Source organism: Prosopis cineraria, unplaced genomic scaffold (genome assembly GCF_029017545.1).
Source record: "Prosopis cineraria cultivar Desert tree isolate PC_DT_omini unplaced genomic scaffold, ASM2901754v1 PC8, whole genome shotgun sequence".
NCBI classification, from domain to species: domain Eukaryota; kingdom Viridiplantae; phylum Streptophyta; class Magnoliopsida; order Fabales; family Fabaceae; genus Prosopis; species Prosopis cineraria.
In genome coordinates this window covers 56,741-70,618 of record NW_026555339.1, presented here as the reverse complement: position 1 = coordinate 70,618, position 13,878 = coordinate 56,741, and the positions used below count along the sequence as shown (strand labels likewise).

Here is a 13,878-nt window from a genome sequence, read left to right as displayed (position 1 = left end):
CCTCGCCGGCTAAAGATTTGGTATTTGTAGGGATCCCAAAAAATTTAACTACACACAAGTGACTAAAATTAAAATATATGGAAATAAAACAAATTGTTGCGTGTTGTTCTGCCTACAGAATTTGTTGTTGTTAAATAGATATGTAAACAAAAGGGGAAAAGTTGTAGGAAAAAAACACGAAATTAACGTTCAAATCTTCATTTAAATGTTTAAAATGGCAGTTTGATAAATAAGTTTTCCAAGTCAGTCACGATTATATTTAGATTAAAAAAAACAGACTTTTTAATATAGAAAATTTCCAAGTTAATTCATTTAATTCAAGATTGTTTAAAAAAAACCATACTTTTTTAAAATAAAATGAATTTCCAAGGAACCGACTTAGAAATTCATTTGGTTTAAATAAAAACAAGATTTAAAAAAGACAAAGAATTTCCAAGTATATGTTATGTGGCGACTTGAAAAACAATTTAGATTGAAAAATGGTTTAGTTAAAACAAATTTAATTTCCATGTTGGTTCCTTGAGGAGTCTGTTTGGAAATTGATCATAGAATGAATTTTTAAGTCATCAGATCCCTGACTTTAGAATGCTTACTTTGCCATCGATTACTTCTGCGTTATCTTTTTGTTTGAGTTCTCATGTGGAGTTGTGGAAATTCAAACACAATTGCATAAAAAATACAACTATTTTGCCCTCGTTTTTTGACCAGCTACTACTTTTGTCCAAGTGCAATCAATGAATCAATACTTAGAAATTATCTAAATCCAATCAACTGTTTTAAAAGTATTTTAAAATATTTCATTTCAAGAAATTTTAACTTTTTTCTTAAAATTGTTTATTTTTAATGTTGACATAATTTGTATATCGATATTCTAACTACCAGCCAAGTCAGAAGAAATTATACACTATCATGATTGCCAACAAACTATTAATTTGTCGCAAAATTACTCAAATAATAAATAATATAGTCACTATAATAATAGATTGTAGAAAATCAATGCGATTTTTAAAATAGATAATGAATGAGTGATAAACAAGTCATTCTATGAAAAATTCCCCGCAATTCATTCGAAGTCAATGACTAAAATTGCGGTCCAAGAAACAACTGGTGAACTACTTTAATCGGTTCGATCGCAATCAAAATCAATTATGGACTTTGTCAAAAACCAAAAAAGAAAAAAAAAATCAAATTGGGATCAAGTAATTATAAATTATCATCAATTATTTATTGGATTTGGATTCAGTAAATAATTTAAATTCACTAATTCAATTGGTGTCTTATATGATATTATAACAATTATTTTAATTGAATTATTGTAGAAGACTTTGTCATGTATCAGACGATATAAGATCTCAAATTATTAAAAAAGATAACACGTGAGAAAAATATTTTAATTATGGGGATTGTTTTAAATTTCAAAATGAAAATATATCTTGACAGTTTTTAAATTATAATAAAAGTCTAATTATTATAATTTAGACACTCCTTAAATGCTCAGAGAATGCAAATATTTATTTATCTCTCCGTTCTTTAAAAAAAAAATTCTCTCCCAATCACATCCCTGGAAAAATCGGAGCCTCACAATAAATCGAACTGTACAGAAAAATCCAATTCTACAACCTTAAAATAAAGGATCATTCGCACATGATTTTCACTGTCTGTATCAATGATTAAAAATAAAGCTGAAATGAGCAATCAAACCAGTCAAGTGTGCACCTGTCAAGCTTACGGCTCGATCAAGTTAAAAAAATTGTTTGGAGAGTTGAGTCAAATTAGGCTACTTCGGATCAATGTTTGGATAGAGAATTAGAATCAAGTCGGGAATCGAGTTCAATTTTTAAAAACCATATTATTAAAAAAAATACTATTTTCCTTTTTTATATTTTTTTAAAAATAATCAATTTTTTTAATCATTTGATGTATATTGTATTATATAACTTGTTAAATCATGATAAATTTAAAATATTTTATTTTTTAAGTTAAATAGTAATTTTATATTTATTTCTTATGTTTAGACTATTATATACATATATAATTTTTTAATTTAATTATCACGTCATCAGTTTGACTATTGATCCAATCTGATTAGACTGATAATCATGAGCCACTAGAATTTTTGATTCAATATCCGGTCTGATTTTAAAAACATTGGTCTATATTAATTTAGGCTTGTTTGGTTTTATCTTATTTTTATTTTAAAAAATATTTTGTAAATTAATTTTATAAAATTATTTTTCAAAACAAAGTAAAATAAAATGATTATTTAATTATATTAACTTGAAAATAATTTTAGATTTAAAAAATGTTCATGGTGGTGATCACAATGTATGATAATAAATAGTTGTCATAAATAAAGATAATTTACAATAGCAGTGAATTTAAAAATAAAACATGAAAGCAGTTATAAAATATTTTATATTTTATACTTTCAAAAAAAATAATAATAATTTTAAAAATATTTAAATTCAAAACCCTTGATATTCTCGTTAAAACAGATTTTTTAAAAAAATAAAAATCTAACTCGTCCTTGTACTCTAATCCTTGTATTCAAAATTACCCAAAATGCTTGGCATGGATTACTACTAGAGTTTGTGCCATGGGTGCGTTTGTTTAAGTTTTTATAAAAGTTTATAGTATTTGTCTTAATTTTTAAAACGATTTAAAAAATAGTTTTTTATTATTTTAAAAAGTTACCTTGATTTTAAAAATAATCTGATGTTATGAATATAAAAAAATAATTTAATGTTGTAATTGAGAGAAAATATCATAAAAATACAAAAATATATATATAAACATCTTAAAATCTTAAAATAACTAAATAGTAATTAATTTTTGTTGTTGTATCAAAACATAAAATAATATATTTTTTTAATACAATATTATAGAATAATTAAAAGATAACCCAAAGGTTCAAGAGATTTTATTTATTCAAATAAATCAAATCCTAATTTAAATATAATATCATTTTAATAAAAAAAACTCAAATATAATTTAATTAATTCTACATCGCGTCTTTAAATGATAACAAATCTAATAATAACAACAATAATAATAAAATATTAAAAATAATAAAAGTTAATAAATAAATAAAATTTTAAATTTTTATTTAAAAATTATCATGAATTTTAAACTCTTAAAATATATAAAATAAATTAGATTTATAATAAAATAAATTTTGATTATTAAACTTTTTAATATTGTTATTGTTTATGTTGTTACTGTAACATTTAAAGTTAAATTTGTAAAAATAATAAACTCTAAACAATGCTTACGTGTATAATGATGGTGTTAAAAAGTTAAATATCAAATTTTTTTTATTATAAATTTAAAAATTTAAAATTTATTTTATATATTTTAAAAAATTAGGATCGTAAACGATTTTTAAATAAAAGTTCAGAGTGCTGTTTGCTGTTCAACCCAAATAATAAGTCTGATAACAGTAACAATCACTCCCCTAGAGTTACCCTGTATTTTGCCTCCCCCGTCCCCCTGATCCCTCGGTCAAAGTTGCACCATCGTGATCAAAGCCTCAAGCCCACTCTTGTATGCCGGTGCTCAAAGAACCTCACCGCGGAAGCTCGCCCTCCTCCTCCGTCGTTAAATCATCCAGCGCCGTCGTGCTTTTCTCCTCCGTCATCAACCCATCTCCAACGCCTCACCTTCGCGGTTCTCCCCTTTTCCCAACTCATCATCTATTCATAGCCGCCGAGTCTCATCCTTTCCGAACCCTAGATCATTAACTCAGCCGCCGTTGCTGCTCGTGTTCCTCCATTCTTGCAGGAAAAGAGAGAAACCAGAGTACAATGATGAACAGAAACCAAAATACTTATAGCTCTACCGGTCAATCCTCCTCAAAAAGAAGAAAGAGAAGCCGCAGTCCTGCGGAGAAGAATGATATTAAAATTCTAAGAAAGGCTTCAAGGCAAGAATATTTGAAGAAAAGGGAGCAAAAGAAATTAGATGAACTGAGAGATGATATAGAAGATGAGCAATATCTATTTAAAGGAGTGAAGCTTACAGAAGAAGAAAACCGTGAGTTCAGGTGCAAGAAAGATATATACGATCTTATAAAGAAGCGGTCGGTGGATGAAGAAGGTTTGAATGAGTACAGGATGCCAGAAGCTTATGATCAGGAAGGGGTCGTTAGTCAGGAAAAGAGATTTGCCGCGGCTCTGCAACTCTACCGGGATCCAAATGCTGAGGAGAAAATGAACCCACTTTCTGAAAAAGAAGCCTGGGAAGAGAATCAAATTGGGAAGGCAGCGTTGAGGTTTGGTTCTCATAAAAATAAAAAACAAGTATCTGATGACTATCAGTTTATGTTTGAGGACCAGATAGATGTTATCAAAGCGTCAGATGAGTTCGATAATGAGGAGATAATGAAATATTCACTTGAAAAGTCCGAGGCCAAGACAGCTTCGGATGCACTCCAGGAAGAGAGGAAAACATTACCCATCTATGCATTTCGGGATGAATTGATCCAAAGTGTTCATGAACACCAGATACTTGTCATCGTTGGCGAAACTGGTTCTGGAAAGACTGCCCAGATACCCCAGTATCTTCATGAAGCTGGGCACACAAAGCATGGGAAGATTGCATGTACTCAGCCACGACGTGTTGCTGCTATGAGTATTGTTGCTCAAGTCTCCGAGGAAATGGGTGTGAAATTAGGTCATGAGGTTGGTTACTCCATTCGTTTCGAGGACTGCACCTCTGAGAAGACTATTCTGAAATACATGACAGATGGGATGCTACTGAGAGAATTTCTTAGTGAACCTCGTCTAAGCAGCTACACTGTTGTGATGGTGGATGAGGCTAATGAAAGAACGCTTTCAACTGATATTTTGTTTGGACTAGTGAAGGATATTGCTCGTTCTCGGCCTGATCTTAAGCTGCTGATCTAAAGTGCCACACTAGATGCAGAGAAGTTCAGTGATTATTTTGATTTTGCTCCCAAATTCGCAATTCCTGGGAGACGATATCCTGTTGAAATACACTACACCAAGGCGCCAGAAGCTGACTATTTAGATGCTGCTATTGTAACTGCTCTCCAAATCCATGCAACTCAACCTCCCGGAGATATATTGGTGTTCTTAACTGGTCAAGAAGAAACTGAAACCGCAGAAGAGATCATGAAGCATCGAACTAGGGGTCTGGGGACTAAAATTGCTGAGCTAATCATCTGTCCTATATATGCAAATCTACCAGCTGAGCTACAAGCTAAGATATTTGAACCCACCCCTGAAGGAGCTAGGAAGGTAGTCCTGGCTACTAATATCGCAGAAACATCATTGACAATTGATGGAATCAGGTACGTTATTGATCCAGGGTTCTGTAAGATGAACAGTTATAATCCAAGAAAAGGAATGGAATCCTTGTTAGTAACGCCAATTTTCAAAAGCCTCAGCAAATCAAGGAGTTGGTCACTCCGGAAGAACAGGTCCTGGAAAGTGCTTCCGGTTGTACACTGCATCCACTTATTACCATGATTTGGATGACAACGCTTTGCCAGAAATACAACGGACTAATCTTGCAAATGTAGTTTTGACCTTGAAAAGTCTTGGGATTCATGACTTACAGCACTTTGATTTCATGGATCCTCCGCTTGCTGAGGCTTTAGAGAAAGCACTGGATCTTCTATTTGCATTAAGTGCATTAAATCGTCTTGGTGAGGTAACAGAGATAGGCAGACAGATGGCAGAGTTTCCCCTAAATCCCATGTTATCTAAAATGATAGTGGCTTCAGATGAGTACAAGTGTTCAGAGGATATCATTTCTATTGCTGCCATGCTCTCTATTGGGAACTCAGTATTTTACCGTCCCAAGGATAAACAAGTGCACGCAGATAATGCACGAATGAATTTCCACACTGGAAATGTTGGAGATCATATTGCATTGCTAAAGGTGTACTATTCATGGAAGGAGACCGATTTCTCGACTCGATGGTGTTACGAAAATTACATACAGGTAAGGAGTATGAAACGGGCTAGAGATATCAGAGATCAACTTGCAGGTCTTCTGGACAAGGTTGAAATTGAACTAACTTCAAGTGAAGGTGATCTGGATGCCATGAAAAAATCTATAATGTCTGGTTTCTTCAAACAGTCTGCGAGGCCGCAAAAGAACGGATCTTATCGGACTATAAAACATCCACAGACTGTTCAGATGCATCCTAGTTCTGGACTGTCTCAGGTGCTTCCAAGATGGGTTGTGTATCATGAACTGGTTCTTACTACTAAGGAGTACATGAGACAGGTCACAGAACTGAAGCCAGAGTGGTTGGTGGAGATAGCCGCTCACTATTGCGAGCTTAAGGCTGTTGAAGATGCTGCTACTAAGAAAATGCCTCGAGGAGCAGGACGATCAGAATGCAAAAATCTTAAATATAATTAATTTTATATCCCATCAATTTTTTTTGGGGGGTTTATTTATAGCTGTTATATTACAAGACAGATGCCGGATAGAGTTCTTGATTGAGTACGTTGAAATTCTTGATAAAATGCAGGTTAAAAAAGTGTCAAACAATATTTCTTAATCTGGTAATTGTTATAATTGTATTTTCCTTGTATGAATGAGCAACTAATGGTGATGATTTTATTTTCTCATTCATGTTTATCTTATTCTAATAAAACAATGCGCTCTTTATATTTACATTTTATAATGAAACTCTTTTTTTTCTTTTTTTGCCTTTAAATTCTTTAACATGCTAACCCAATTCACATAGTCACAATCCACCAACAATGAGCTGGAAACACCAAACCATTTAATTTAATTTTTTTTTTTGATGTTATATATCATGGTTTTATCATTAAAAGAATCAAATCAAGCTTAAAAAATTATTAATTATTGTCCTTCTGAACTTTGATTATATCGGCTATTCATTGCACCTAGTTTAGCTGCGCAGTTTTGGAAAGCACTCGATTTCGTACCTCAATGTTTTCCCCCCATGTTATCAACTTCACCTACTCCAATGACTTTGACTTGGAACTGGAGGGGTAGACCCAAACAAACATCATATCAATTCGGTTAGTTCAGCTATTTAATTAAAAATGACCTTGTTCAAGAACAGAGACTTTTATCAAATCCCATGCAAAGCAGAACATATTCCCATGGCCTCTCTTAAGAATAATATGTGGCCTATCTTATGATTATAATATTTTCATTACTTAAATTTGTATCTTTTGAATTGGCTAACCCGTGTAGCTTGTGGCTAGTTTTCTATATATGTAGATGACTAGATACTGTGAACTTCTAAAAGCTGCAGCACGGCGTTGTAAACAACTTATAAATGATAGTAAAAGAGTAAGATCGACCGGTAAAATGTGTTGTGATGAATTTTGAAAATATTTGGCAAATGTATATTAGGAATTTACCCAATAACATCGAAAGGATTAAGCTTATGCTTTTGAAATAAACACAAGAGAAGCTGTGTTGAAGCATGGCTGTAGATTATATATCCTCTACATTAGAACTCATCAATACGAGAAAGGGAAAGGAAGTCAACTCCAACTTCCATCGATTAAGTGACTTGTTCAATGTCAAGCTTCCCATAAGCATTTTGCAGACATTATCACGAGATGTCTATATGACTCCATCATCCATGAAGCGCTATGCGGCAATGCCGAACATGAAGAGCAAAAGGGGGGGATCAAAAAATCAAACTTCCATAGCAAAATTTCCATTCAGAATGAATATACTATTATTTTCCCTCGATGGTGGCAAATATCACCTTAAAAACATATGAAAATCTAACAGAAAGGAACAAGGCAAGGCGGAAATAATAATAATAATAATAAGTGCCAACAGTAGAGCTGAAAATATGGGCAGGCTTGGCCCTTATGGGCTTGAACCCTAAAACCCGATTTCCTATTTTAAACTCCATTTCTCAAGCCCGGCCTTAATGTGAATGGCTCAGGGCCAAGCCCACAAGCCCTTTTTCAAAATATAAAATTAAAATTAAATATTATAAAATAATTAAAATATTCTAAAATTAAAAAAAGTAAAATCCTCATAATTTTTTAAAAATTAAACAACACACATTTAAAAGTTTAGTAATAAAATTTAAATCTTAATTAAAGAACAATTCATTTTTTATAAATACACAAACATAATAATTATAAAAAATAAAAATATCAAGATTTTTACACTATACGCTGATATTTATTAAATTATATTAAATTAATATTAGAATAAATTAAAATTAATAATAATATAATACATGTAAGATCAAGTGAGAGGGTCATTAGCTTTAAATATGTGTTCAACCAAAGAAAATAAAAATAATAATAATATAACAAGGCTTGAAGGGCTACCCGAACCCGATCCCTTTTTCACAGGATTTATCATGACCAAGCCCTCAAACCCGATTAGTTTAAAAAAAATTATTTTCAAAGCCTGAACCCTTATTTAAACAGGACCTCCAAGCCCGGCCCTCCAAGTCCAGCCCTTATTCCCAGTTCTAGCCGACAGTTGAGATCAGAATCATTTAAGAACACTTGCGATCCATATACGACAAAATAGCACAGGTAACAAAATCAGAACATCAACTAAAGCAAAGCTAATACAAAAAATTTTCCCATCGAAGCAACTTACGGGTGGATGTGAATGTTGTATGTCAAAAGCTGCTATAGCTAACAACACCCATTAACAGCACACAAACTTAAGGACTACGCTCCAGTAAAAGCCTTCTTCACACCTCCAGAAGACCCAGCTGGAATCACTTTCAGCACATTAAACCTTACAGTCTTTGAAAGAGGCCTGTCAAGACAAAAGAGTAATATCAAAAGAGAAACAAGCAACAGCAAACACGGCATTTCTAGATACTACGTAATAGTTGGCCAGACAGGCGGCGGAGACAACAAAAAGCAAAAATGTAATAGGATCAAGAGTCATATACAAACCTGCACTGCCCAATGATAACATGGTCACCCTCCTTCACACGAAAACATGGTGATATATGTGCTGCAATGTTTGAGTGTCTTTTTTCATACCTGTGAGAATCAAACCTTCCGGTAAGCTAACTAGGAAAAATTTTAAAAAAGAAAAGAGAAAAACAAAACTCTAGTTGCTGTGTTAAATGAGCCTTGCCTTTGGTATTTTTTCACAAAATGAAGGTAGTTGCGGCGAACAATGATAGTCCTTGTCATCTTGGCACTATGGCAAGTACCAGCAAGTATACGGCCCCGGATGGACACAGTACCAGTGAATGGGCATTTTTTATCAATGTAAGCCCCTGAACAGACAAATCATGCCTTTCAGTATTAAGAACACTTAATCACACAAATCAAAGTTTTATCTCATCTTGTTGCAATAATTCAATGCTAAAAGAATGATGTGTGGAGGCTAGAGAGCTAAATATCCATTTATTAGTGGATTTTCAAACCAAAATTGAAGCTAATGTACAAAAAAAATAATTGTCATTTTCATGACAAATTATTAAAAAAAACACACATTGAAGTATATAGCTATTTAATTTTTATATTCCATAAACTGAAAATTTACGAGTCAGCCAAAATACAAGTCAAGTTTTAACCTTATTTCTGCCCCTCGATACCCACTGGCCACTTCCCATATGCCAATTACACCAAGCTTGCAGATGCAAAATAAAGGCGACATGGAAAATGATTTTAAGTAAAACTGGAAAAATAGAAATCACAAATTCAGCATCTGTGATAAAGCCAACAACAGATGAAATTATAATCAGCCCAGGAAACTTAATCTAGTGGGAAAATTTTAAATATAATATCACCCAGAATACCCTGATATCGACCAGAGATTGGAGCCATTTTAACATAAAAAACCCTCCGGATATTTACTTTGAGCATATCACGTTACGTCTAAAATGTAAGGAGCAGAACCTTCAATGGCTTCTCTGGGGGTCTTGAAACCCAACCCGATGCTTTTCCAGAATCTGTTCCCTCCTTTTCCAGGCCTCTTGCCCTTTCCGGGTTTCTTCGAACTGCAAATATTTGCAGCACGGGTGTGAGGATTGATAGAAAAAGGAAGCAGCTCAGCCTCAACCAACAGATCCAGTAATATGAAAAATGCTTAAATTTGTACATAGAAGCAGGGAAACGATTTGATATATGAATGATGCAAGATAAGGAGTTAAAAAAACTGAATGCAAAAGAGATAATCTTACCAGAGAAACACTTTGGGTTGCTTCAAGAAGGCCTTCTCGGTCTGTAAAGCACGCAACAAGATTACCCTTTATAAGCGTGTGAAACAATCACTTATGGAAGTAAAAGTTCGACAGGGAGGTCCAAACCTGTTCCGCCATTGTTATGGGTTCAAGATGACTGATACGAGCCGCACTAAAACACGGAACGCCGCCCTCAAAAACCCTAATCCAAGCTCCGAGCAACCGAGGGGATAGCGGCTGGTCTGGAGCTTTATTAGGTTAGGCAATACATGGTATTACGAAGTTACCCCTTTTTCATTCCCTGTGATTGCTGGCGACTAGTGACAACTTAACACGTAAATTTTAGGATATCTATCAAAACTCCACCCAAAAAAAAAAAAAAAAAAAATCTATCAAAGGCTTCCGGTGATAAACTTTGTTAAATTTTCCTCGTGGAAATTTATATTTTGGGAGATAACGATATACTTAGGTTTTTTACAGGTGAAAACAATATGTAGTACTCTGCATATGTAGGCATGATCTGAATCTCTGAGGTAGTAACAATAGATTTAGCTTCTCTTCATTTTCTTTCTTCTCTATTTTCTCTCCACTTTCTACTCAATTATTAAATTTATTTTTAAATAATTGAAATTTAATATTTTATAAAATTATTACTCAATCATTTAAAAATAAATTTAATAGTTGAGATGAAAAATAACAAGAAAATAAAAAGGAAGAAAAATGGAGAGAATCTGGGGCCAATAACAGCACCGTGGGAAGAAGCATGGATTCCAAAAATATTAGGCACTGCAATAGATAAGCATTTAAAACGTCATAGCAATAGAGAGTTAATAAAACAAGTATAATATAATATTATTTTCTAATGATAATGTTATAGCATGATTAAAGAAATGTGGTTCAGGGGTTTGTGATATTATCATTGATCACTACGGTTGAGTTGGCCCAAAAAATAAGATTAATGATTTAACAAGCTCTGATTAATTACGGTGATGTAATTAAAAATGTATTACAATAATCATGGGAGTCAAAAAAGTATATAGTTTGTTTATTTGTGGGGCTGATCCATCGGAAGCATTGAATCCATTGACAATGAAAGTCAAGCAATCCAAGGCTGACATGAATCGCATGCTGCCTTAATTATGCGTGTCTCAGTGAAATCAGATTTTTAGTTGTCGTCCCTTTGTGAGATTGGAGGCCGGTCCGATGGCAAACAGCTGCGAAGTTTCAATAATTGCAGGACGACCCGCCTACTTTAAGCAGTCCAACAATCACGCAAGTCACATTAACTTGAATTGGTCTCCAAGACACGCATGAGGTCCTTCCCTGTGAGAACGCTCTTCGAATTGATGACTTGACATATTTGCTTGCCAAATTTTTCAAAATAATTTTGATATTGTTATCTTTAATCATTTGCCTTCAAATTTCAAATCTCTCATTAAATCTAACATGATTTAATTTTTTTATTCCTTCACATAAAGTCCATGAATTAAAATTCTAATCCCATTTTTGTTAAAACAGCTCTCACTATTTAGAATACGTATTCTTCAAATGCAATGTCAAGTTGTACAGTTGCTTACAAATTTTATTTGTTATATTGATTGACGATGATGTTTTAATTGAGATTGCGTTAAATCACACAAACCTTTCTTGCATTCGAAACTGCATCTTAGGCAGAGTTAAAAATTCAAACGGGCTGGGCTTACCTAAGCTTGGTCAGATTCGAACAAGCCCGAATCCGATTAGGCCTACCTCTTTAGAAGCCTGAATAATTAAGTCCGACCCGAATACTTGAATTTTATTTTTAAAATCATTTTTACTTATTATTTTTAATTTTAAAATTAATGATTTTATTTTCAAAAAAAATAAAAAAAATTGATACTTAAATGATGTATAAGACTTAAATATATAATTTTTTAGTATAAAATGACTTAAAACTTAAATAATTAATTAACATTTATTATTTTTTATATATTTTGTAAAAATAAAAAAAATTATTCAGGTATTTGGGCCAAGCCCGAATCTAATCAAGCTTAATCCAAATTTTCTCATGCCTAATCTGAATAGGTCTGAATATAAAAATATTATTTTTTTAAATTCGACCCTAATTTTTTTAGGACAGGTTCAAGCTAACCTGTTGGACTTGACCCAAATTATTGATTCTAATCTTAGGGTTGCTCAAGCGATCTAGTATGCCTTGTTGCCTAAGCTATTCAAACTCATTGGGCCAGGATCAAATCCAACTCGAACATATGTTATTTTTGTTTATTTATTTTGTTTTCTTTAATAATATTTATTTAATTATATTGTTTTTGGTTGAATGTTATGCTGAATTGTATTATTTTCATGGTCCTTTTGGACATCTCTTCTCATTATAATTTTTTTAATCTTTTTCAAAATTCAAAATTTATTTTCAACGTAATACTATATAAAAATTGACATTGGTTGATCTTACGCAATTTGTTTTAAAAAATATTTTTGATTATAATAATAATTTTATAAAGACTATAATTTAAATGATAATAATTATATTCTTTAAAAACCAATTTTTTATATATTTAAAAAAAATACTCAAAATTTTTTCAACCTGACAAGCTAAGCTCAAACGCTTGAAAACTTTACACCAGGTGGGGATGATGTCCCACCCAACCTTACTCATAGTCCTATGAAAATAGTTAAATTGCTGTGTCACGTATTTAAAAAAAATCAAATACCAGACAAATTCACTATATTTGCAATTCTTTATGACTTAAAATTTATGATAACTTATTGTCAAATTCTAAACATCAAAAAACTGTTTTTACGTGACCTAGAGTCTAGAAAATTTATGTTTAATTTAGTCATTATACCATTTAATAACCTAATCACAATTCCAAAGAAAATGGATGCATTGACTTTTTTTTTCATTCTTGGTTTTTTTTCTTGGGCCAAGTTCAGTGGCCGCACTTTATTTGGACACTAATCAGTGATCACGATCATAAAACGCCCCGCCTTACACTCCTTGAGCCCATTATCAAATGCTGCCGCGCATCAAGAAAGTCAGAGCCTCCCTGTTTGATAGTATTTTTTACGCATAATAGGTGCAATTTTCCCTTCAATAAAGAACAGCTTTTTTTTAGTCGGTGCAAAGAATATGGTAGGCTAACAGCTTGATCAAAAATAAATTATATAATCACGAAACAATCTATTTATCTATTTAATTAAGGGCCATTTGGTATAATAAAAAAGATTTTAATGGAAATGAAAATGGATACTGAAGTGAAGATGGTGAGGTTTAAAAATATGTCTAGCATATATTTATAATATTAAAATACCAAAATATCCTTGCTCTAAAAACACCCAAAATCCCTAGCAGAAAAGAAGAAGAAGAAGAAGAAGCATCAGCAAACCCAGATCATTGCAAAACACCAGTAAGCTGAACCCATAAATCTCATTCTAGTGCATGCCATTATCTAACCATCAAGCTTGAACCCATAAATCAAGCATGCATCAGAGCTAGCAACCCAAAACCCATACGCATAGAGCTGGGAATTTCGGGTAGGCCAGACTTATTCGGGTTCGGCCCAAATAAGCCCGAACCCGAATAAGCCCGCTTTCTCGAAAAACCCGAATAGCCAAGCTCGGCCTGAATTCCTTCGGGCCTTAGGCGGCCCGAATACCCGAATTTAATTTTTAAAATTATTTTTAATTATTTTTTACTTTGAAATTAATTATTTTATTTTATAAAAAAATATAAAATA

The 13,878-nt window shown here is 32.6% G+C and overlaps 1 protein-coding gene and 1 pseudogene across 2 annotated transcripts; one reads left to right on the top strand and one right to left on the bottom strand.

The window, feature by feature from the left end:
• Positions 1–3,465: 3,465 nt before the first annotated feature.
• LOC129318772 (pre-mRNA-splicing factor ATP-dependent RNA helicase DEAH1-like) lies at positions 3,466–6,651 on the top strand (annotated as a pseudogene).
• A 638-nt stretch (positions 6,652–7,289) lies between these two features.
• On the bottom strand, positions 7,290–10,435 carry LOC129318775 (40S ribosomal protein S11-like). 2 transcript variants are annotated; one of them, XR_008595304.1, is made up of 7 exons: positions 10,268–10,435; positions 10,142–10,182; positions 9,858–9,958; positions 9,088–9,232; positions 8,901–8,990; positions 8,593–8,757; positions 7,290–7,608 (listed from the first exon to the last, which is right to left on the bottom strand). XR_008595304.1 is itself a non-coding variant. In XM_054963713.1 (6 exons), exons 1-6 carry the CDS (start codon positions 10,277–10,279, stop codon positions 8,667–8,669), a joined length of 480 nt encoding a protein of 159 aa, XP_054819688.1. In that variant the 5' UTR covers positions 10,280–10,434; the 3' UTR covers positions 8,470–8,666. The 2 variants fall into 2 exon arrangements, 1 of the variants encoding a protein (XP_054819688.1); XM_054963713.1 differs by lacking the exon at positions 7,290–7,608 and having other exon boundaries at positions 8,470–8,757; positions 10,268–10,434.
• Between the last annotated feature and the right edge of the window lie 3,443 nt (positions 10,436–13,878).